The sequence below is a fragment of the Chanos chanos genome, chromosome 10 (assembly GCF_902362185.1).
Source record: "Chanos chanos chromosome 10, fChaCha1.1, whole genome shotgun sequence".
NCBI classification, from domain to species: Eukaryota; Metazoa; Chordata; class Actinopteri; order Gonorynchiformes; family Chanidae; genus Chanos; species Chanos chanos.
The window spans coordinates 25,514,154-25,540,830 of record NC_044504.1 but is presented as its reverse complement, the minus strand read 5'-3'; the positions used below and the strand labels follow the sequence as shown (position 1 = coordinate 25,540,830).

The following is a 26,677-nucleotide window of genomic DNA, read 5'->3' as shown; positions in this document are numbered from 1 at the left end:
AAGATCTGGCTAAACTGCACTATTGGTGTAGCAACACTGATATAGGTGAGTCCTCCAAACTACAATTTTTATCAGTCAATCAAACAAAACAGGAAAGGAGGGATTGCTGCCATATTCCCTACACAGTTTGAGCTCAAAGCAGAATTATCAGTGTTCATCATTACAATATCGGCCACCAAGATATTCATCACTATTTCTACAGGACTTCTCAGAGCTGATCTCACTTGGTATCACTAGATATGATAGATTAATCTTGAATGGAGACTTGAATATTCATATTAATAAAAAAGAATAACTCCAAAGCTATGGAGCTTGTGAATTTACTGGACAGCTTGGGACTTATCTAACGTGTAAATGAGGTGACTCATCAGCAAGGTAACATTCTAGATTTAGTAACAACAACAGGGTTAAACACTGGTAAAGTTTCAGTATTTGAATTACCTATTTCTGATCATCACTGTGTGTTTTTTTATGCCAACCCAATCTTAACAAAGACTAAAAGGGAATTTTTGGTTCAAGAGAGATTCCTAGATGGCGAGGCTGAAGCAAAGTTATCAAATATTATGGGATCATTTGAGCCATACAGTTATAACTGCTCTTTAAATGACATGGTTGAAATTTTCAACAATACCTTGTCATCTGCTTTAACTACTGCTGCTCCACTAAAGGTAAAAAAAGAAGTCGGCTGACAGAATCTCTCCACGGTTAAACAAGAACAGTGTTAATGTGATGAAGACATACTGTTGGGCACCTGAAGGAAAATGGAGGAAAACTAGGCTCACAGTTCACTAATATATAAAAAGAAGCCGGGTCTGCCTATAACAAAGCATCTGGCAAGAAAGGATTACTTTTCCAAGAGTATTACAAAGAATACTTGAAACTCTAGAAGATTATTCTCCACTATTGACCAGTTACTTAACACCGCCCCCACTCCGCCACAGTTCTCTGCATCAGAATGTGAAGAATTTGCATTGTTCTTCAGTAACAAAGTAACTTCAATTAGTGCCACTATTGCTGCTGATGTAAACACAGATGACCTCTGCAAACCCTGTAAAAAAATGTAACCACAGGAAAATTCACCTGTATTACATTAACTGAGCTTTGCAAGACTGTCACTGAGAGTAACTCCTCCACCTCATGTACTGACCCTGTACCTACAGCATTTTTTAAGCAAGTGTTCGACAGCGTTTCAAGTCACACCCTGAAGATTACAAATACATCTCCTCAAACAAGCATCTTCCCAGATGCCTTCAAAACAGCTATTGTAAAACCCTTCCTAAAGAAACCTACCCTATATGGTAATGCACTGACCCACTATAGGACAATATCCAACCTTCCATTCATTAGTAAGATACTTGAAAAGATAGCTTCAGGGCAAATAAACTCTTTTCTTAAAGAAAACAATATACTGGAGGAATTTCAATCAGGCTTTAGAACATACCACAGCACTGAAACTGCACTTACTAAAATAATCAGCAACCTCAGACTAAAATCTAATGAAAACAAGGTCCCAATTCTTGTCTTCTTAGACCTAAGCACAGCATTTGATATGACTGACCATGATATCCTAATCAATCGTCTTGAAAAGTTGTTTGGTCTCTCTGAGTGTGTGCTAAACTTGTTCAAAACATACATCAAGGGGATAAAGTTTTAAGTCAGTCTTGGAGATCATGGGTCTGAGACATATGACATCTGTTTTGGGGTTGCACAAGGAAGCTGTCTTATTATTCTCACTATACATGCTGCCACTTGGTGACATCATTAGAGAGTACAATGTTTGTTTCCATAGTTATGCAGATGACACGCAACTGTACATCTCTGGTGAACCTAATGATTCTGCAGCTATAAACTCCATTGCTACTTGTCTTTTGGCAATAAATAAATGGATGAGCAATAATTTCTTGAAGTTAAACGAGGACAAAACTGAAATCCTACTGGTTGGACCTAAAACAAAAAGAAAAATGCTGTTTAATAATCTGAGGAAATTAACTCCCTGGATTAAATCTGAGGTTACCAGTCTTGGCGTTATCTTAGATTCAGACCTAAGCTTCAAGTCCCACATTAACAAGGTGATGAAAACAAAATTTTTCCACCTTAGAAACATAGCTAAACTACGACCATTTATAAATCAAAAAGATGCTGAGAAACCTCTATTTCAAGCCGACTCGATTACTGTAATGCACTTTTTACTGGCCTCCCGAAAAAAACACTGAGAGACTCCAGCTAATTCAAAACTCTGTATCTCAGCTACGAACCAGGACCAAGCGGAGAGAGCACATTAGTCCTGTTTTAGCTAATCTTCACTAGCCTCCTGTAACTTTTAGAACTGATTTTAAAGTCCTCCTCCTTATATACAAAGCTCTTAATGGGCTAGGACCAAGCCACATTGTTAACTCCCTTGTCAACTATTTGCCCTCAAGAACACTGCAATCATCTGCTGCTGGTTTATCAGTAAGTTTTTCAGCAACAGCAGAAAGAAAATCGGGGATGCAGCCTTTGTCAATCACACCCGAAAGCTATGGAACACACTACCTATAGATATCAGAGAAGCCAGCTTGCCAAATATTCTTAAAAGAATGCTAAAAACGTACCTCTTCACTTTAGCCCTTAACTAGCTATGACTTTCCAGATACAGGCCTGAAAATCGTTCTCGCACTTTGCTTTGCACTTACACACTAGTGCTGCGATTAAATCAGAATCTATGCCATTCTAAAACACTTCAAAAAACTACCGCATGCCTCAGGTTGCTTAAACTTTCTTGCTCTCTCTCTTCTTTTATCTTCACTTCCCTGCCCCAACACTGGGGTATCCATTCTGAGGTCTGCAAGATTCCAGTCCCAAGCGTCTGCTCCCAGAATGAGGCCTTTATACTTCTGTCCCTCCTGCTCTGACCTCCTGCAGGACCCTGTTCTGAGCCAACGGCCTACTTGTAACACCACTCAACCTGAGTAGGAATCATTTGTCCTTTATAGCCACGCCAAAATCTCTGTACTGTATGCTAGGGCTGTGCGATATGACCAAAATCTCATAACCCCATATAGGTCGTTTCATATCTCGATAATGATACGTATAACGATATAGCGGATTGTCTGTAAATTCAATCAATAAATAGTTTATATAAAATGACCACATGGAAAGGCCTATTTCTTATTACATTTTTAATTATTATTATTATTATTATTATCATCATTGTTGTTGTTGTTGTTGTTGTTGTTGTTGTTGTTGTTGTTGTTATTATTATTATTATTATTATTATTATTATTATCATCATCATCAAACACTGCAGTACTTAACACTGACTCTTTATTATTGTGGTTACTGTTTATCGCTGTGTTGGTGTAAAAGTTTTAGTTGTTGCTAAAATGTTCTAGAATGTTCCATCTCTGTTCTCGCACTTACCTTTCACATGGAGCGAATAATGAGTAGCTTATTATGAATGTGCATGTGTTTTTCTTGGGAGATGCCCACAGAGTGAGACCTTGTCTTGATATTAGATATTCTTGTTAACAAAGGCTTTGTGGAAAAATCTTAAAGTTGGTTAGACCTCTCCCGTTAAATGGCATCACTTTTTTCTCTAGGACTCATGAGGTACTCATATCCTAATACCTGGGATGTATTGTGTCATAGATGTGAAACACGAGTCTAACATGCCAGAGTTCATCTCCACAACCCTGCTCAAGGATATGGATTTGAGTTGGACATTTCTATTGGAGTTAATTCTGTTCTGGTTTTAACAGCACTGCTGTAATGAAAATAGTTGTTGGCTACTTCACACATTTACTTCACACCCTTACTTTAACCTGGTCCTGCTGGTCCTGAGTGAGTGAGTGAGTGAGTGAGTGAGTGAGTGAGTGAGTGAGTGAGTGAGTGACTAGGTAAGCGAGTGAGTGAGGAACAAGTGAGGTCCATGAAGTGCTTCGCATCTACAAACTGCCTGCTTATCAAGTCTTAACAGAATGTTTACACTGTGTGTACACTAAGTTCACAGCAAGCTCCTTTATCATTTGACATGAAAAAAAAAACACTGTGAAAATGACCAGTTGGAAACACAGTGCTGAAATATGCATGTGTCCAAGGACACGAAAAGACCTAGGAGTTCAGGGCAACCTAATCCCTCAGCAATGTTACCATGACAACAGTAGTCTATATGCTAATCGTTCCTCCAACCCATGTTAAAGCAAAACCAAGGCAGTCAAGCAAGGAGAGTTCATACACCATCGACTACAACACCCACATATACTATACCAGGGTAAATAACAGGTGCCATGTCAGTTACAAAACCACAAACATTTACATTTTTGTATTTTGGCTGATACCCCTTTCCATAGCAACTTACACAGAGGTATTTTGAGGTTGCACATATCTGTAGCCTTGCTAAAGGGGATGAAAAGAATAAGCTACTCTCTAATGCACTGTTCAGTTTTTCCAGTCATGCTCTGGAATCAAACCGACATGCCTTTTGCTGCTTGGCCATATTCCATAATGGCACCTGAACCAAAACAGCACTTCAGCACCTGCTAGTAGGCTATATCAGTTTTCAATACTAACACTAACGAAACAATGACTGCTTCATTAACTACTCAACCAGTTATTTCATCAAACGGAAAGTCCTGAGTCAAGAAAATGACAGCACTATGAGGACTGCACTGGAGAGTTGTTGCACATGAGGCTTTTCATTTTGCCACTGGACTGTCTGCAGGTTGTTCTCTCTTTCCCTGAATGAGTTGAGAGCAGTTGTCCCTACAGGTGTAAATGCGCTGCCAAGTGTTGCCATTCTAGTAACTCGACCTAATCCATCATCCTCTTCTCCTATTGGCTATTCAATCCATCACCCTCCTTCCCATTGGCCCTGGTTGTGCTGGCAGGTCGAAACAAATCGATGAGCTGACTCGTTAGGATGTCTGGAGGCATCGCAGGTGTGCTGTTTTAAATGAAAATGAGAATCTCATCAGAATTAAAGCTATGGACAAAATGCTAATTAAAACTGATACATCTGTCCCAACTGGAAACCAGTTCTCAGCAGATTTGTTTTTATGTCCAATACAAAACACTTCTATTTAAGGCACTTGAACACACAGTGAACAGAACCGGAGAGATTAGAGTGAGTATTTTTGGAGAATAATAATATTCCCTTCGTTATTCAATGAATTTATATATCTAAGCCAAGGACTCATTCCAAGGACAGTCCATAACATATTTTAACCTTTCTGTCCCCTAATCTTTCTCCCTCTTTTGTTCTTCAGTATAATGTACCATTCTGGGTGCTCCTTCCTTGGCAGCAGTCTCAGTTGGTAAAATCTCATTTCAAAGATGATTAAGAATTAAATAAACTGGAAAGAATAGGTAGATCATCACACACATCCTTTTCACCTGCAAGCTTAAAGAGACACACACACACATACGCACACACACACACACATACACACACGCTCACATACAAAACACTCCGACATCTGATACACTATTTATATGGAGTAGACAGGAAGGTCATGATCTTTTCAGGCTCAAAGTGTTTTTACCCACTGAATCTGCTGGTTATATGACAGTGTTTGTCACCTTGCACATCAGTAACTTCAACATCGATATCAAGTTTACTATTATTCCCATTGAAATGGATTCTCTGAAGAAACGATTTCAGCAACTGAAACCAAACAGTGAAAGCTTATATGTGAACAAAAGAATGCCACTGTTTCCAGGGAGCTGAACACTGTAAAGATCCATGTGAATTAAGAGGTAATGGCAAGTGTCTGAGACCTCATCAAAGCACACATAATAGTCTTACTGTATGTACAACACATTAATCTAGCTTTGGCCTCTCTCTCTCTCTCTCTCTCTCTCTCTCTCTCATCATTTGATTCTATCATTTATGAAGAGTAAATTCCTATATTCATCCATAAAGGTATGAAGACACTGCAGTGTGTTCAACCCGATCTGCTTTCAAACCAGCAGACTGGTTTGAAAAAAGGAAAGACCTTTACCCATGGTCAGAATTAAAGATCAGTGTAGAATGAAATAATGATGGATAGAACATCATTCCTCTCTTTCCCACAGGATGTACACGAGTGAGACAGAAACATACACAGTACAGAATCTGACTCACTTCAACTATCAAGTTTATTAATGCAATTTCCATGTGGTCACTATCTAAACAGCCATAATCAAGACAATTTGTGCCTGATTCATCACATTTGCCTATTCTTTTGACATACGGCTGCTGCCCAAGGCTGAGAGGAATCAATGTAATCTAGAGGCAAGTAAATAGATTTACATAAACCTTTATGAACATAAAAAATAGTCAGCAGGAATAAACGAAAATAACAAGATGTTCCATACTATTTAGATTTCAATAAAAACAGTGCAGCTGTATATATTAAAAAGATCAAATACGCGTCACAACAAAATGCCACTGAAAAAACCCATGTCAGTAGATGCGAGTGAACTAAATAGGGAAACAAAGAAATAGACTTCAACTTTTGCATGGCCAGACTGCTTGGCCTAACCCTAACCACAGCCTTAAACTTAATTCTGTCTGACTGGAATGTGGATGGATGACAAAGGGGTATTGACTTACCGTTGATCCATCTGGCCTCAGGGTCATGAATGAAGAAGTCAGACTTAAACAGATCCTCAATAGTCAGCTTGGTATCACTGCCCACTTGAGTGTCCGCTGTCAACACATCACACATTACTCTGCAATGAGGAAACCTTATACACACAAACACATACAAGCAGACAAATATATATACACATACACACACAAACACACACACAAACACACACACACACTCACATACACACATACACAGACAATAACACATACACATACACACACACACACATTCACACACAAACACACACACACACTCACATACACTCACACATACACTCACACATACACACACAGTCACATACACACACAAACACACACACATAAACACACACACACACACTCACATACACACATGCAGACACAAACGCACATGTCTCTAAGAAACAGTGAGCAGTCCTGGGCTGCTTGCCAGCACAGAACTCAGCTCCATACATCAATTAGCAGAGTCATTCAGTTTCTACGAGGGACATAGTTGTGCTCAATTTAGAATTTTGAATTTGGCTCCCATTCAATGTATGAACAGAATTTGAATTGAACTGGCTTCACTGCATGGGCCCAATTTGAATCTGAATCACAGAAAGTGAAAACAGAATGCAAATCGATCAAACGTTAATCAGTTTGAATCATTACCTTCAGTCAGATGACTAGATGGGAATAAGTTTCAAAATTCTGAATCAAGCACAAACCTGCGATCAATTAAAAAAAAAAACAGGCCAAGTATAAACACAGTTCTGTTCAGCAAGACAACAGATGATTTCTGAGGTCACAGTTCAACAAAGAGCAAAGACAGGCACATCTGAGCTAAACTGCAAAATGGGTCATGCCATGATGTTGCTACTAATTTTTGACCAAATGCAAATAAAAATGAAATGTTTGGTTTGGTTTAGCCAGTGAACATTAAGCCAAAAACCAAGACTCTTTAATATGCTTGTATCTCTTCTCCTACTAGGCAGTCTTGGTTTTGACCTGTTTCTTGGGGTAGCTCCCCATGTATGGGCATTATGCTTTGTGCAGTTATTTTGTTTTTCTTTTCTTTTCTTTTCTTTTCTTTTCTTTTCTTTTCAGAAGGCACAGGTGCCTGTAGTGATGTGATGTCCAACTGAACTTGGAACAAGGACAGTGATTCAAGGTTAGTGGCACAGATCTCTTTAAATCTGTAGGAAAGAGTAGATTTTTGCAGTGTTTGTGGACAGCTCCTGGTACCCAGCAAAACTGGCAGTGTTAAATTACCTTGTGGAGTTTATTACATTTTATACTGATTATATGTCCTACTCTGACCGAAGCAAATGACATTATGAAAAAAAGTAATTTTAAAGAAACTCTAGAATTACCTCTGTGAAACTCAAATCAAAGAAAAAAAATCAAATTTGCTGCGTAACTGTGGTGAGGTGCTGATACTTCTGGCTGCTTGTGAATCAAGTGAGATTATTACCTGGTGTAAGGAGGATCACAGACATAGTGATGAGCGAGCAGACCACCAGAATGACCAGCAAAGCAATGGCTATTCCTTTCCAGTTCCGCTGTGGAGGACTTACTCCACCCAGGTCCTTAGAAAGAGAGAGAGAGAGAGAGACAGAGAGAGAGAGAGAGAGAGAGAGAGAGGGAAATGCACCACTTACAACCGGTATGACAATGCATGCTGTTATCTGGATATTGTCCACATTTCAGTAGGGTGACATTTAAAAGATGAACACATAGGTGTGATTGAATTATGCTGAACAGGCTTGGATTGTGATCAGATCTTACTATAGTACAAATGCATTTCCCCATACATCCTTATTCATTTCCACCATACTGTAAACAAGGCCATTCATTTCGATCTTCCTATCTAAAAGCCCAATCCTTCCCACCAGGCAGTAAACACACCTCTTCATTTCCATCATACTGTAAATACATCTGTTCCTTTTCACCATACTGTATACGTGTCCATTCAGTTCCATCACACTGTATACACACCATTCCCTTCTCAGCCTTTCAAAACAGACTTTATCTGATTGTACTTCACTGTTCAGTGGTTCCTTTTTCTGAGATGGAGGAAATGCAGCTATGGTTTCAAACTTTACTTGAAAATAAAGTTTAAACCATGAAAACTGCCATTGCTAGTGCTCCAGCTAGACAGACACCGACTGATTTCATCGTATGAGAGACAAGGTATCCTGAACTATCCTGATGCAGTGACTAGACTGAAGCAAGCAGGTGCAAACTGTGTGCTTCGATCAGATAGTGAGCGAGTTCTTGTGACCAGACCCTACAAGGTTGGACATTAACACCAAGAGTGTATGAGGCTGGGGGGGGGGGCTGGATGGGGCAGTGAGAGCAGATGAAAAGTTCTATTGTCTGCACCCTTAGATGTTCACAATTAGCAGAGATAAACAAAGTGCTCACACCTATGACAATTAAAAAAACATGAGCTTTTCTAATTAGTGGTGTCCAGCTTGTTAATTTATTAACTTGCTTTTGGTTCTTTAATGTTACGGGCAGGAACAAGTGAAATATGTATGAGTGTGTCCATCATTCAGAAGAAACAAGAACAGACAAGAACATACTGAACATTCGCCTCATCTCATTCTCAGAGAAGACCATTCGTGTGACTTTGAATGTTTGAATTTCATATGGCTATTCCAATGGGGACTTATTCTCAAAGGCTTGCTCTCTCTCTCTCTCTCGCTCTCTCTCTCTCACTGTCTCTCTCTCTCACTTTGTCAGAGGTGCTAATGGCCTGACCAGTCTGCACGTTCTAACATGCATGTCTGTTGCCTGAAACATTTTCAGGGCTCAGGCAAACACTAAAATTGGGGTTGGTCTTATCCACGGGCTTTTCAGCATTACCAGTGTATGTATGTTTTATTAATCAGCATACATCAAGCCCGTTTTCTCTAAGCCCTATTGTGAAATTTTGTTTGAGATATTAAAGAGCTCTTCTACAGTGTCACAAAACTCTGTGTGTGAGTGTGTGTGTGTGTCTGTGTGCATGTATCTCTGTATTTATGTACGTAAATGAGTATATATATATATGCAACAATACCATTTCAAATACATATTCACTGTCCAATCCAGTAGTCTTCAGATTCGTAGTCATTCATACACACGGAAATAGAAGAAAAAAGAACCCGACAAAGGAAAACTGTATATTACACCATGCTTGTGTTTAAGCTGTTGTATACAGAGGAGCCTTATAGTCACCTAAGGAAAAAATAAAGATTGAATTTCAATTGACTTAACTTTTACTTTTATTCTCAAAATTATGTTTTTCTTACTTACAAATTATATTGTATATAGATTTGTTAGGTAACACTTTACAGTGAGTATTTACTAACTCACATTAACTAATTGAATTAGTTTAAATGAAATAAAAGATTTCCTTATGTATAAATGAAGCATGAACTGCCTTTGCTCCTGTTACTTAACAAACAAATTGGTTAATGTTCAGTTATGAACATGCATATGTCTAAAAATGTGTTGTGTTGCTGACAATGGCAAACACAGCCAATGTTAGTTCATGACTAAAACTGAGCTTTCCTGCTATCATCAGAAAACCCATTGACAAATGTATAGCTTTGGCTTTTTATTGTGTAACTGAGTGGGACATCTCCCATTTTTCATGCCCTAATGATAAAAATTGAAAAAAAATATGTACATAAATACATATATTATCATTCACTGTATGTGTCAGATTCTCCTTGGCTTTACTCAGGTTTCCAGGGAAAATTGGATTGGTATTATTTTTTCCTCAATTGCTGGAAGCAATTGTCTCCATGTAAAAAATACCCTAAGGTAAAACAGTTTAGAGGCAAGTCAGGTTGCCCCTAAGTTAGCTACATAGACTGGGAACCAACTGAGGGGCTGCTAGTTCAGGTCCTGACGTGGGATCAGAGCTTCAGTAACTGTAGGACTGCAGACACATAGACCTGCTGCAGGGCACAGATGCCATGCCCTTCAAGATACATGTACATTTATAAATTCATTTGCCTTTAACACGGTGCCCTTCCCCCTCTCTTTCACCTTGGCATATGCAAAAGAAACACTTGCTCTCAATGGATTTCCCCTCTTTAAAATGTAATATTCTCTCAGATAAAAGGGATAAGTAAGCTTAGTGCTTACATAATGCTTTTCAGAGGCGTGAGGAAAGAATCGCAAAGCTTGAGGAGGAAGTAGAGGAATTAATGTGAAAAGAGGATCAGAAAGGTAGAGATTTGTTTGATATGGAGAAAACAGTGGAATAGTAAAAAGGAGGGGGGGGCAGAGACAGCACTATTGAACAGCTCTGGTTGACACTGGTAGAGTGTTGCGGGATCAGTTTTGATGCTACTACATAGCTCCGCAAACATATCTTGTATCTAGTTAGTGTCTTTTAACATTCAGCCCAGCTTATGGTCAGAGTGACAAGTGCTAAACATTTGCAAGGACAAAAGTGACATCAAAAGAACAATAATGTGCCACAGAACAGAGCTGCAGAAAGGTTGCAGGCGCAGTCATAAAATGTCCCAATATTCTGATTGGTCGGGATCAAGATGTACACAATAGTGATAGCTTTCAATGGATTTTCAACACACATGAAACACGTTTCGCCCATCCCACACATGTTCCGACAAGTGTTCACCCTGCTTAGCCCTGTTAACATGATGTAGTGTGTCACTGAAAGCAAACAAAGCACAGACAGGCCTAATTGCAATGTCAACTGTCACGACTGTGTGAAAATTTAAAACAAGTAGCACAAGTGGAATGAAAGGTGACCTACTCTTTTGGTTTGCCAAAAAGTCAAGGGCAGCGCTACAGGAACCCTGGGATACATGGACCTCCATTTGAGAAACCTTGTACTAAGCAGTCTGAATCTATTTGTTTTAATTAATGTTGTAGTTCGGTTTGAGAGGAAGTGTACCTCTTAAAATAACTGATTACGTCAGAGGGTACAGGCCCCTCATACACTACAGTATAACACTACAAAGATCAAGCTTTTAAACAGTGTCTTATTTATATGTTCCTTACTGATATAATGAATAAAAACTGCTTTTGACACCAGTTATACTGGCTTGAGAATTTGTGGGCATGAAGACAGCAGATGACTACTAGTATAGCTGAAATCTACACACACACATTGCATAAGGAAAACTTACAGCATGTGTATTAGTTTTCTGGCTAAATCTCAAGTGCTTTCCCCTAATCCTTCTATGTCTATCTGCATTCTTTTTCCACTGAAGTTTCTTTAAATAATAACTATTCAGGAAAAATATACATAGCATATCATTATTATGACTATAACATGAACTTCCTCAAATCTTTTTTCTGATCTATTATAAATCAACAAATCAATTCAGCAGAGGACAAACTGCACTGTTTAATTCCTGCCCTGTCTAGATCATTGTAATGTTTGACTTGTCAGATTTCTAAAAAGAGATTCATTTACACACACACACTCACAGACACACACACACACACAGACACGGATCAGTGAAATACCCATGTGTGCTTGGTTCCTCGGTGTGTTAATTATCAGAGCTGTGGAGTGCCTGTTCAACCATCTAAAACCCATCACCAGCATTGAGAGCTCAGATCTAGCTGGCTGTGTGCCTGTGTGCCTGTGTGTGTGTGTGTGTGTGCTTGCACGCTGTCTACGGTGGTGTCCGTGTGTGCACAAGTCCTTGCTAATATAACATCCATCACATAACCCCGCCTGGCCTCCATTCCCTGCAGTCCCCTGCAGGTGTAGATTAACACCCTCTCTGGCCAATCCTCAGCACAAGGACAGAGGGAGAAAACAATCAAGATGAAACTGAAATATTTCCTACCCTCCCATGGATAGGGAAGTGAAATATTGTTCATAACTATGAGGTACAACTGGGGACTGTAAACCTGCTCAATTGGTCTTATTACCACTATTTCACACCTAAATATCAGACATCCTAAATCATACTAAATAAGGTGGAAAGGAAGCTGGTGTTTACAGGGCTACATTTTTATAATACTTCCTGCAGATCTTTGCCGATGTTCTTTGACCAAAAAACACTCAAACCTAACAGGTTATTCTAGGTGTACTGCACAGTTATGCTTCCTCTCCCTTGATCGCCACTAAGATACATTTACACAAGAGAAACTGGTTCTCAGTTATTGATGGTATTGAGAAATTTATGATTATCTTCCTAATCTATCAGTCAAAAGTATTTGAGTTGCTGTTGTAGTACAAATAACAAAAAAATCTAAAATTATACATGATTGAGATTATACGCTTCCACTTATAATAAAGTTGTTAATATTAAATTTCATTATATTCCTTAATTCCACATATGCCTAGGAAAGTCTCAGGATGCCAAAAATAGGAGGTAGAGTTTAAAAATACATACCACAAATTATAAAACATAAAAATAAGTAATTAAAACATGACGATAGGATCGTGTAAAGATTGTTTGTGTGTATGCCCATATGTACATACTTATTTGTTCATTCTTGCATTTAGTTTTATTTCTTCTACAATCTTTCTTTTAAAAAATATTTACTGATATTTTTCTTTTCCTTAACACATAAGGAGGGACTAATAAAGATCAGCATGTCAGCTCTGCCAATCGAGTAATGAATCTCCACACAAGCAGTCAGCGATAGTGTTACATCACCTAAGTACTGGTGTCAGTGGTCCATTTCACCAAGGTAAACATACTTTTTTTTAGTTGACAGAAAAGGGTTAGAAATGTGAAATAATTTTTTTTAATGAATTGATTAAAGAATAGTAGAATTTATGAAAGAATGGGTAAATACGTACATATGAACACATAAAATTGTGGCTATATCACTATATACCCATGTTTATTTATTAATATATTTACCCTTTTTTTCATTTTGAGTCTTCCATTCAGAAGTGTAATGTTTATAAAGAACTGATTAACAAAACTATTACGTTTTTCATGTTAAATGAATGCTAAATGCAACTGGGATCCAATTAAAAATCCTATCGATCCTACCAATGCTTAAGATCTCCCTCAAGGCCCTAAGAAAACAAGTTCACTACAGTCGAAAATAAATACATACATATAAACATACATACAGAGATACATATATAAATACACAGATATACACATACATACATACATACATACATACACACATACATACATATACATAAAGATATACACACACACACATACATTACATATTTTAAAAAGTTGTGTGGCTGCCCTTGACCACTGACAGCAGTTCTGAAAGGCTCAAAGATTCCACATGTGCACTCACTACCTCCTTCTCTTCCTCACTTTCTTCATCCTCCTTTATGTAGCAGTTTTTTGGAATGATCTTAATTTATTAACTCAATTACAAGAGGAGATGCAGTTTCACAGAGAGTTCTACTCGGGTGAACATTCTCCATTAACACTATCTAGATTACAGCATCGCAAGTTAACTGCTATGCCAATGGCCTAGGGGCATACTGCTAAGAGAATGTGAGTTAGTGACAGTGTGTGAGTATGACAGAGTGTGAGAATACGTTGATGACACCTTGTTTATAGTAACCAGGTGAAATAGGGCTATGAGAATAATTGTTTGTTTTGGCATTGGTTGTCTGAGTATACTCAGAATGTCATGTGTAGCCAATAAAAAGGTTAAGATGAACACCAGCAAAAACAGAAGTCAAAGAAGACCAAATGAGCCTGAGGAGACTACAGAAGACCAAAAAAAAAAATCTGGGAAGACCGATGAAGACCAAAATAACCTGCTAACATACTTTGTCACATCTAGGAATGTACCTAAGACATTCAGATGTAAACAGGGTGATTTTTTTTTTTCATTCCTCACTGACTGGGGATTCATTTGTGGGTAAAGAAGCAGACCATCTGTTACCATTTTGCTTCACTTGCCAGTGTAATACACTGGACAGAACAGCATACTAGACTCTTAAGAAGCTCTCTCACCATACAAACATACCATGGAAACAGGTGTGTGCACCATGGAAACACAAATTTGCATTCAAAGCAGCAAACCCACTCACAATTTAACCCATCGACAACAAAGGTCTGGGATCCTGTCTCTCCACTTTCAGTTTTTTTGTAGCCCAAAGAAAACAACAGTCTCATAAAACTAATATTCCTAGCTCCTTGTATTCCATAACCATTCCATTTTTCACCTTTGATTTCCTGTCAAAGGTTGCCATTCATCTTGGAAATGCGTTTTTGACTGGCGGCTGGAGTGCTGTTGTGTGTAGCTGTGGCTGGGCAGGCCGTAAATAAATATGAGACTCTGAAATGAGACTGTCATTCTTCTTTCCATCTCAAAAGAGACGCACAACAAATGACACAGTGTAGGCCCACTTTATACAGCTCATTCAGAGCCAAGGACCTTTTTTACTTCCAAGCTTTGACTGCTGAACTGGTTATAAACCAATGAAGAAACAGCTCAAAGTCAACCTTAAATAACCCTGGGTATGGTCTAGTGTAACAAACAGAGACAATTATGTAGTTATAGACCATAAACACAATAATTAAAATTAGGGCCAGAACTCGCTTGGTTATGGAAAGCATCACATAGAATTCTATCTGTGTCTTTGCACAGGGGTGGTCTGCAGAATAAACATTTTAAAATGTCTTAAATTATCAATTAATCACAAGGTGTTGAAACCAGCTACAAAAAAAAATCTGAGTCTATTTATTTATTTATTTATTTATTTATTTATTTATTTCCCCACCACCTTTTTTCTCTTCAGTTTGGGATATCAAAATCTGACAAATGTCTCCTTTGCAGAGTAGCCACCTCAGTCAAAGTGAGTGAGGTTAGCACATATTTCCTCTTGCTCATGTGAACTCAATCACTGTATTTTTCCACTCTATGAATGTGTGAAAAATGCTCCTCAGAGAGAGCTTATATCACTTCCTTCTGCACGGAGCCTAGACACTATTGATGCTAATCAGTGAGAGGGATAATGACTTTCAACAATGACCTTCAACAATGACAGACGACACACCAACCCAAAGGAACTCCAACTGAGACCCCTTTAAGCCCCTGCCTCACTCAGCGAGCATGACTGCCAGCTGGGATTTCAACCATGACTCCCAGCTGTAGAGCACACCTCCGGACTGTACGTAACAGGTATGCAATTCGAGAGTTAAATCTGATTTTATTTCAACCTCTTCATAACCTCTTCGATTTACTATAAAACATACCGTATTCATGCAAAACATAATCCCAAAAAGAAAATTTGCAAGTCGTACCTTAAAAACACTACTTCACATTCAAACCCAGCCACAGGTTACATTACAGATTCAGCTGTATTGGCCCTGTGAGAAAGTTCAAACTCTGAACAGACAGTGTTATTTGTTGCCAATGCAAAGGTGACCTTTAGTTACAACTGATAGCATGATGACAAAACTCAGTTCCCAGAATACTAACATAAGCACAGACACAGTGATGCATACAGTTGGCCATCTCTATGTTAAATTTACACAAAGACAAAATAACCACATACTAACATTACAACAAAGACACATGTCATCTCTGTGTATGCACTCTGGTCTCCAGTCTGACAATGCTTCTGTTCCTTTATTTATGAATTGTATGTGTAGAATATCTGACAAATTGGGCATATTCTCCTTTATTGTACTAAACTGAAAATAACAGAAAAATAAACCCCCCACACACAGTTCTAAGACAAAATGGCTGTTTCATTTCCACAGGCAGCTAAAATTTACAAGCAGCCTTTCTGCGACCATTCATAATCATTTAAAAACAAGAATTGGTTAATTATAGATACTGAGCGTTACATTTGCGGCCATATTGTGTTAAGCCAGGTTTGGAGAGAAGAGAACCCCCTGTGATATGAGTATTAATAATTATGACCGCGCCCTGTCTTTGTGACTGTATGCTAATCCCACTTCTCCTGGTTCTGAGGAGTATGGCCCAGTTTAATAAACCTCCTGTCAGAGCACACAGGCTATTTTTAGCTCCTGGAGCTTCTCCGCAGCCCCTGGCATGACCCTAGTGAACGTTCAACAAATGAGGGAGACAGGACAAGGGATTAATGCCAACAATGAAAAACCGCTGGACTGTCTTTTCTGCTCAACCTCCTCATTTTGGCCACTTCCACGCCACTGCAAAATTCTCATTAAAAATCATCCACCGCATTCATAAATCACTCACTATGACAAATAAATACAAAAAAAAAAAAGGTCACGTGTTTCCTCTTTAACCGACCCAAACAAAACAGAGGCTTGCACGGAATATGATTCTCAGGTCTAACGACTGCAGTGGAGAAGAGAGATGTTTTCTAAATGGAACCAAAATAAAAAATATTGTGTTAAATTAAGGGTAGAGATAAGAGTCCTTTATTATGCAATAAGGAATGCGGCCCCTGATTTAGTCAATAAAACTCAAACTGACATATTTACAGCAGGTTCTTATCAGCTGTAGGCTTCCCATTCATACCAGTGCTGCCAATGCTAACCCAAAAATATACCTCTGAAACCAGAAACAGGAGGACAGTGTCATCCATTCCCTCAACAATTATATGTGGTCAACAATTATTAATAGTGGACTTTGTAAAGGGGTGTGGATGAACAGCTGTATCAGGGAAGAGTGGAATGGATGTGTGTACTATTAATGTGACAACCTTGATGTGAAAATTAAAACAACCCGAGATTCACGCAATTCATACACTGAATGAACATAGCCTCAGTCGATTCCAGGCAGTCTAACCTTGGGCCCTTCCATTAATCTGTTTTGTTTTGTTTTTCATTCAGTATACTATACTGTGATCCAGGATCAATGATAATAATATGGGAAGAGTTTCAATCCCTCATCCCTAAAGTCAATTTTCGTAGAAGGCAATTAGACACAGTTCACTAATGCCCAGTGATATTTTTGTGTTATTAAAAATAAGAATTTACCAAAGCAAAAAAGACACCAGAAATGAACACAGCCAAAATGTTAATTGCACCTGTACTATGGGAACCCAACTCTTTGAAAACATTACTGGCATTAGAGCCACTGAACTATGAAATTACTTACTATACAGTGAGAAGGATAAGTTATTTAGTCACAATGTACTTGAAAAACTCCTGTTGATACACTAGCCACAAAGTGACCAGAGCCAACAGAGAACATTTCTAAATACCCAGTACACCAGACACATGCACATACAGACAAAATACACACAGACTTGCACAGACCATATTACCAAGGACTAAACAGAGCAAACATAAATACAACCCTATCAAAAAACTGAATTCTGCAAAGCCACAAACACTTACAAAGACAAACACTGCTGTCACCAGACAAACTCATAGTAAATTCTGTTTGCATTGAAATCTCTTGTCAGTCCTCTGGAAGTTTAGTTTTCTGCTCTAACACAATCCTACACATCCTGTACTAGCCTCTCAATTGTAACAACCAAGCTAACATTTTTCTCACCAACTTTCAAATCTGTCAGGTCAATTTAACAGCAATTCACAATAATGTTTTATAGTTTGTTTTTCTTGCATCTTGCATTTTCCTTGAAACGCCTTCACATGAATTGAACAGTTAACACACCTCTAAACTTTAAACATGATTGTCAAAACAATACACTTTCCAACACAAACCAGGATACAAACAAGTCAAATTCTTTACAACTGTACCAAAAAAGCAAATAATGTCATCAAAACAGTGCCACTTATCATCTGATGAATAGCTAGTTTCATCAGTCACTTCAGAATGACACAAAGACTAAATAACATCTTCAGACTGACATAATGCCAAACAACATCTCCAGAATAACAAACAGCCTTGAGTATAAAAATCCCTTTAACAACCTTTAAAATGCATCTTTTACTGAAGATTGGAACAAAATATTTCCACACTGTTAAGCAAACTGCATTCCCAACAAACTGAGGTTTATAGAAAATTTATTTAACTTAAGAAAACACAGAAAGTTATCCTTCATTTTTTGTAGTTATGTAGAAGGTACACAAAACATCAGATTCTTACTGAAAATCAAATGCCGCTGTAACATAGAGGTGTAAGCACACAGTTCACAAACTTTGTCTATATAAAACTAAGAGGATAGGTATACATTGAGTTCATCTTTCCTTGACACAGGCTCTATAATTACCCAAAACTCTGGTTTGGGGATCGAACATCATTATTCCATATGAAAGTTCATGATTTTTTTTGATGTTGTTGATGTTATAATTATACAACTGGCTCTAGACCTGCTCAGTGAGACGGCCATGACATTTTAAGGACACGTTCATTCTTTAGCAAACCTTTCAGTGGCCACTTGTGGATGGAGAACACTTTCATTCTAAAAGAGACCAGTTCCTTTAGAATGGCAGCACTTCACCAAAGAATGAAGACAATTATTTGCATTTAACTTTTTGTGTAAAGGGATGAGTGGACCTTAACATGGTCAGGAAATTGCTCCTCACACCATAATGGTGCAATCAAAAACCCTCTCTCCAGGACACAGGCCTTCTGGTATGTAGCTTTATTTTGGTATGCACCACACGTGCTTGCTTCATGAAACCTTATGACTTCTCTCCATTGTCCTATAGTGAAATTTGCACACCTGCTTTAGAGCTGCTTATCTGTTTTGCCTTGCATTGTGAAACAGAGCACAAACATCTCAGTCAACAAGTATGCATTTTTTCCCCCACATTTCACCTTACTCGATGTCTTTCCCTCAGACCTCCACACTAGCATCATGCAAGACCCTGCTCTTCATAAAATACCAGCGAGACATGAAACAGCATGAGAGATGGTTTAACATCTTCCTTTTTAGAGAATCAAAACTCTTACTCATTCAAAGCTCAGTCTTAACAATGGACTTTGGAGATCAGTTGAACAAAGAAGAAAGCACTACTCTTACTTTTTATCTCACTTTAAAAGCTTTGAATTTTAGAAGGACCTATCCTTGTCCCGATCTACACCCTCTCTCTCTCTCTCTCAGTCTCTCTCTCTCACACACACACAACCTGGTGTAGTTGTTTTAACTACAGAGGCTAATAGTATTTGAAAGTATGTAGCATTTTATGTTAGATTTTTCAGATGCCTGTTAAAGTAAAGTTACAGTAAAAACCTCAGTTAATAGCAGTCTTTCCCCAGTCAACTTCTCTGGGTCCACTGAAATTCAGTCATCTGTTTAAGGCTGAAATTTTTAGACTTCACCAACATAGGTAACTAGTGTCTCTGCACTTGACTAAACAACAGAGTGAGAGGTGAGGATGAGAGAGGGCGAGAGAGAGAAAGAAAGAGAGAGAGGGAGAGAGAGATGTTTCATTTATGATACCATATTCTTACAGTAGCCTATCTCAAGGTATTGTCATCGGATGCAAAGCACAACTAGAAATTAGAGGGTTTCTCTGGCCGTGATAAAACGCATATGTCCATATATGAAAGCTTAGATGAGCAAGATAATGTGAACATTTTATATTCCATTATGGACGACAGGAAAGTTTTATTGTTTTTTGCCAGTCTGGTGATGCATGTTTCATATGTTGCACGCGCGCACGCTCAGGCAGTATGATCTTTAGTATTGAAACATTTAGAGAGGTGTTATTAATAATGCACCGTGCTTAGTGCTTAGTGTCGCAGTGTGTGTGTGTGTGTGTGTGTGTGAGAGAGAGAGAGAGAGAGAGAGAGAAAGAGAGAGAGAGAGACTCGCAATTTAAGTCACGTTACGATACCCGACTACATGCATACCCGGCAAGTATTATGCTTTTCGAGTCGTGATAACTGAATAGCTGACGAATGCGGACAGATCATTTTAGATTAGGGTTTGGTGTTTTCACCAGAGCGGATTTAGTGTCCGTAACCTGATTTAGTTCATAAGTATGGTTTGGGCATTACTGACGGCGCTTTTGTGTCAGTTGTTATGTTGCCGTCCTTGCCATCGGTGGCTGTACCTCCGTGACACCCTGAATTGAGTAGGCTACTCATGAGATGAACGGCAAGGTGGAGGCTGCTGACAGATTCCAAACCAGAGAGCGAGCTTTGAATTACAATCTCTCCTCATTGCCCGTGTGGCGCTATCCGGGTAGCTCGAGTCGATGCATTCCCACTAGGACCCTAATTATTCAAAGCCCTCTGACAGCTGACAAGTCCCTTTTAAGAGCTTCTAATTGTTTTAATGATGACATATGTATCACAAGGACTGGATCATGTCATGTTATTTTCTCTCACAGAAAAGAGTGCGCGAATTGAGAGCAAGCGTTTCAGAAAATTGGAATATTTGCTCTTGGCCCCCGTTGTTTAATTTGGCGGTCACAATAAAGCCACCGTCTGTCTATGACGATCGTTTCTATCTGTTGTGAAACTAAATCTTTAATTTTGGGCAATAAAGTAACACAACGGGGTTTTTTTTCTGAACGTAGCCGGCAACAGTGTTGTTGAAACCCAGTCTAATTTGTTATAGGCTATAGTAAAATCAAAGCGATGGACGCTGACCTTGCCAAACAGACACAGTAAATATTCTACGTCGCATTTCTCTAATGAGCATCAGTTTGCAAATTTACATTAATGAAAACGGTGTAGATGCCGGCAGCATTGGATATAAACATTCAGATTAGTTTTCTCCTAGCTCAGCCTACCTCGTCTTGCTGCGGATTCGGTCTTTGGTTCGACTGCTCCTTCGTGGCTGTCATTGTAAAATCCTCCGGGTGGCAGAAGTTTAGCCAGAGACTGAGAGCTGGTCAGTCAAAATCTCAAGGAAATAATGATAAGGGTAAGCGGAACGGAAATGAAAACACCGCTTTAGCGATTTTTGACTATTTTCAGAGGACAGCCTTGAGTCTCAGTCACGATTCGGCTTCTGCCAAGAAAAGCCGCGGACTGAGGTTTGCATTCCACAGAACCTCCGCGCGGAATGGTCAATTGTCAGGACTGTGCGATAACACTTTGGCTATGAACGCCTGTTGTACTGATTTTAATCTCCTAATTCGAGGTAAGACTCAAAATGAGAATTCCGACGTGACTTGGCATGGACAACCAAAGCGGTCTGATGCTGCTTTCAAGGGGGCGGGAGTTTGACTCACTGTCCAATATAACAGCGGTCTGATGACGAATGTGTCTTTCCTTCAAGATAACAGAGATGTGATGACCGCTCTAAGGAGGTACAGAACAAAAGGAAATGCTTTACAGTAATTAACGGCCACCAGGGCTAGTCATCATCATCATCATCATCATCATCATCATCAAAATCGCTGCCTGCAGTTCAATTTGCAATCTCCAACTAGGTGGGATGAGCAGGTTAATGCTCTTGGTTATAGAACAGTACTGTGGCCTCTGTCCATGGTACTGTATCACTTGACAACCCAGGTCAAATTCACAATGTGAGTGGTTTCTAACCTTGTTATAGTCTTCACTATTTTTCATCTGTGTCCCTTAAACTGTGAAAAATATGAACATGAAACTATCCATACCTTGCTGTGATAAAAAATACCTTTTACCTACCTGTAAACCTTTTTTATGTTTCATGACTTTTGTTTGTTTGTGTAAATGCCTTTTCAGATTTAATGACAGAGGTCTTTAATGGAAAATATTTGTGTTGTATGTAGATGGACCATGCTGTCAGCAGCCAGCTCCAATATTTCATGTTTGTCACTCAACAGAAACTGTCATGTATAGCTATAGCATAATTTGATCAATTCAAAAACAAGCTAGTGCTGTCACTCATTCTTCAATTACTTATACAGGAGATATATTTAGCATGTATTCTCAGATATTTTTGTTAACATTATGCAGTTCAAATGCATTAAAATGTTTCTTCTCAGAGCATGCATCTTCTCCTCATATAAGACATTTCCGTGTATTAAGCACTCTGAGGTATATGACTTAATGCTAGTTAAAGCATCCTGAATGCCACTGCTTCCACACACTAACATCTGGATGATTCCAACAATTATCTGACACAGAAAATCCCTCAAAGATACAAATACAAGCCCCTCAAAACTACAAGGCTTTTGGTGCATCAAGAGAACTTCAGAGCCTGGCATTTGATTGTACTTATCAGACAAAATCCCATTTGAGTGTAATTTCACAGATATTCAAAATGTGGAAAAACAGAACAAAACGTACAAAGCTTTGAGTCTGTTTGTAGCATCTAACAGAAGCGAAGAAGGAGCCCATCTCTTCACTGCATTGTTGGGTTGATGATTCACGGACTGTGTCCATCATTTCCATAAATCCTACTTAACCTTTGAATGCACTTCGCTGCTGCGTTGGAGAGGATCCAGTTAGGAAAAAGCAGCCTCATTAATATTTATGACACATAACATATTTTAGCTTAATTTTTATGTCCAAAATATGGGCTGCTGTCCTAGTATCAGTAACACGGATTTGTGCCTATCATAACAAACACACAACTGTTTGTGATGATAGGTAATTCCACAACTCAAGTCATACACAGCAATTTTACACATGTGAACTTTCAAAGACTTGCACGGACTTAATTTCAGAGTTACTTTACATACAGGACCACCAACTGTATGATATTAATTTATATATGTATTTTACCATTGCTGCTGACAAAGTACCATTGTTTTGAAGTGCTGTCATAGCTTACTGTACATACTCTGGTGCGTATGGGTTATATAAATACTACTTTTTTTTATAGAATCCAGAATTTCATTAGTAGAATTAGCTTAATTAGCACAGAAACATTTACTGTCCCATGGCAACGAATAGGCAGTGTCATAGAGTTCATTATGTAGCATTGTCTTTACGGTATTTCTGAAGTTTTACTGAAAATCATTTTTATATCACCGTTCCCCTCTTAGTCAGTTTGATATTTCCACCAGGATCCTGCATGTCTTGTACCACTTTTCTGACCCACCATCCTCCACTTCTGCACACACTCTGCATTATACCATCACTCCATTTCCCATCTCTCTCTGTCTCTCTCTAAAAGCCTCTCAGTGTGCCAAGTAGCCTTCCCGTTGAGTGGCATACGACAGGAGGGCCAAGAGAGATAAGTCGTGAGGAAATGACCAATGAAATTACATCTCTTAGATCAAAGGCAGCATAGGAAGTGGGCAGCAGGGTACAGCCATTCACAGACATCTCTCACAGTGCCTCTCAAGCACGATACAACAAAATAAATACCTTAAAAAATATGAGTATTTGACAGCAGTATATGAAGTCATACCGAGTATGCATAGACTATGTAATTATTCATTTAGGAGCTTGGGCCAATTTAAACATTTTTAAATTTGCTAAACATGTTAATTTACCCAGCTACAAACACACATCAAACCACAAGTGATCAAGACAGTGTAGGATCAAGAGACCAGACCTGACTGTGAAATAGGTATTTTTAGAGCAATAAAAATCTTTAACATCAAACAGAAAAGATTAGTTTCAGTATTTACATTTATTACAGAAAAGACAGTTTTATCATGTTTAACTCAGAAAAGTTTTTGGACAGGTTTCTCATATGGCAGTGATTAGATGATACACTCCTTGCTGACAAAGACACAGTTGGCTGTGTAGAGCTAAACTAAAACGGGCTGTTTACCAACCTGTTTGATGGCAAAATATTCTGATGGGAAATATTTAGGCCATGTCAAAGTGCACTTAGCTGTGTCCATAGTGAAAGAAGAGGACTGAATGTGATCCAAAACTGTTTTGTTGAAAGTGAATGAAATATTGGTATGGGTGTAGAGACGATGAATCCAGTCACTTCATGGGGGGGGGGGGGGGGGGGGGGGGGGGGGGGTAATTAGAAAGCTATATCACTTTGTCAGAATTCTGTGGGAGCAAGAAGGATTTGAGCAGGCTTATGATCTATGCCTCACACATTTAAGACTCTCCAGGCTCTCCAAGTCATGCGCCAAAGTGGAACACATTGGTCTATTGCAAATGAAATACAAGTCATAGCCAGAAGCCTAAAACCCCCCAAAATTCTTTAACGTAGGTTTGAACTATGGTTTTGTCAGTGGCATGGAAAGAAAGTTTGAGTTGCAAGCTTGGTGTGAGAGGCATCAGACACAGTCACTGTCAGGAACTCCCAAAATAGCCCAGTAGTGTATGTTTTTGGGCTGAGGTTTGACCAGTGCATGGAAGCTAATGAAACTTCTATAAACCCCAGTCAGCCTTTGGTATCACTTTGGCTAACTTCACAGTTAAAACCCTCCTCGACCTTTCAGCGACATGCTCTTCTCTGCTAATATGTACACACAGCTAATGTACAAGTGTTGCTGCTCTAGAGGTGAAGTCATTTTACATTACGTTAGCACCAGCACTGTTACATTTATTTGCAAGGGGACACTTTTTGCTTCTACTTTCAAGTGTGGATTACATCAAATAATTTTTTGTTTTGTTTTTATATTTGAGATGGAAGTATATTTTGCTCTGTTTTGCTTTCTTCCTCCTTTGAGATAACTGAATAACCTGATAGCTGTGGACTCAGACATCACCAAAAAATGAGGTTATGTTATCTATCGGTTGTTCAGTAAATAAGTCTTGTACACAAAACATACAAACAACATGGAGAAAAGTCAGTTGTGAACCCATCCCTAAAGCTCAGCAGAATGTGTGCTCAGCCCTGGGGTCTAAGTAGAGAAGATTAGCGCACATGGCATGAGGGAGACTCCTTATCTCCTTCGGAAGAGCGGTTCTCCTTTCCCATCCTTAGACTCTAGGCTGCCTAAAGGCAGGGACTGAACTCATGAAATATTGATGTGTGACCACAGAAATCAGGGAACAGCAAGATAATAACTTTCCAATTTTAAAGCTTAGCGACCCATGTTACCTGACTAACCCCTGACATTCCAGTCCTGGGACAGAAGTAGAAACAAACGTCATTCACTATGCCGTTTATAGCACCTTGCTTAAAATGACTAAACAGGTCACTGTTAAAAGCTTGATGTCTTGCCATATTCATGTATGGAATTGTTAATAGGTTTTAGTGAATGGACTGGCCTTGCAGGAATAGATTTTTGAAGCGCACTTTCACTAAAATTAGACCAGAGGAAGAATACAGTGATGACTAATAATCATTTGACTTGCTATATTTAATTCATAATTGAATAATGAATAAATGCGATGAAAGAATTGATCTACTATGTAATATATTCATGAACATGCAAATTTCATAATCACCCCATATTGCAAAGCAATACACTGGCAAAAAATAAATAAATAAATAATGTTGCCCTGAGAGAACTATCTTTGGTCCCCTCTTGTCTTGTGAGATTAAGTCTTAATGGGGAAAAGGATTAAAATAGCCATTGTGTGTCAAGTCACTGTAATCAGTTTTGAAATGTAACAGCTGAAGCACATTAATTGGACAGTTTGGCTGATTAAACCATAGTTCAGAGGCTAAAGAACATATAATTACTTATAGCTTGAAGAGCTGACATCCTAGCCTTTCACTGCACGACATTTACTCCGGTGATTAAGCTTTCATCATGCCCCTGTAGTCTTCATAAATTATTTTATTTTCCTAGATGCAGATAAGCATGAATACAAAGAAATGAATTGCAACTCTCCAAACTTGTGGCATATGTAGGATATATGCCATTTGACAATACAGTTTCATATATCACTTTTTGTAGGTACCATTGGAAAATTGTTTTGAATTATATTGTTTTATAGCACTCACCTTTCTAAACTCTTGTGTGCACACAGTCTCTCTGACAGTTTGAATCTACTGTATAGACACAGCAGCCAATACTAGGAGTGATTATGGGGCCAAGCTTTTATTCATGTTTATTCATGTTTGCTGCATTGGTTAAATGCAGTCTTTTCTCTTTGCGTCTTTCTTTCCTCTTCTGTAATGAGTTTTTGGGGAGTCTATAGAGTCACGTGGTCATATTTCATAATGAGATTTGGTGCTCAGATGGAGGACGCCGCCGATGTGCATTGTCGTTTTGAGGTCAAACAGACCTAAACTCCAGCTCTACCTTACCTTTTTTCATTAGTGGCATATCTCCCATCTCTTTGATCTATTAGTATGAATGAGACATCAAAAGATGGAGCTCAGTCCTCACTATAGTTATGGCTCATTAATGTCAGCATTGTGAGAGGAAGGTGCAGGAGGCAGTGAAAACAGTAGAGTTCAGACCTCTCTATGGTAATAAATCTACACTTTAAAAGAGACTAGAATATTTTTCACAAGTTTGT

General features: G+C 38.7%; 1 protein-coding gene across 1 annotated transcript in view; it reads right to left on the bottom strand.

Annotated features, from left to right (window-relative positions):
* Positions 1-26,677, bottom strand: part of dpp10 (dipeptidyl peptidase like 10) — a 77,988-nt gene that overhangs the window by 28,402 nt on the left and 22,909 nt on the right. The window contains exons 2-3 of the mRNA XM_030786430.1: positions 8,043-8,157; positions 6,572-6,667 (exon numbers count right to left, since the gene is read on the bottom strand). Of these exons, the coding sequence (XP_030642290.1) occupies positions 6,572-6,667; positions 8,043-8,157 (211 nt within the window). The remainder of the gene's footprint in view (positions 1-6,571; positions 6,668-8,042; positions 8,158-26,677) is intronic.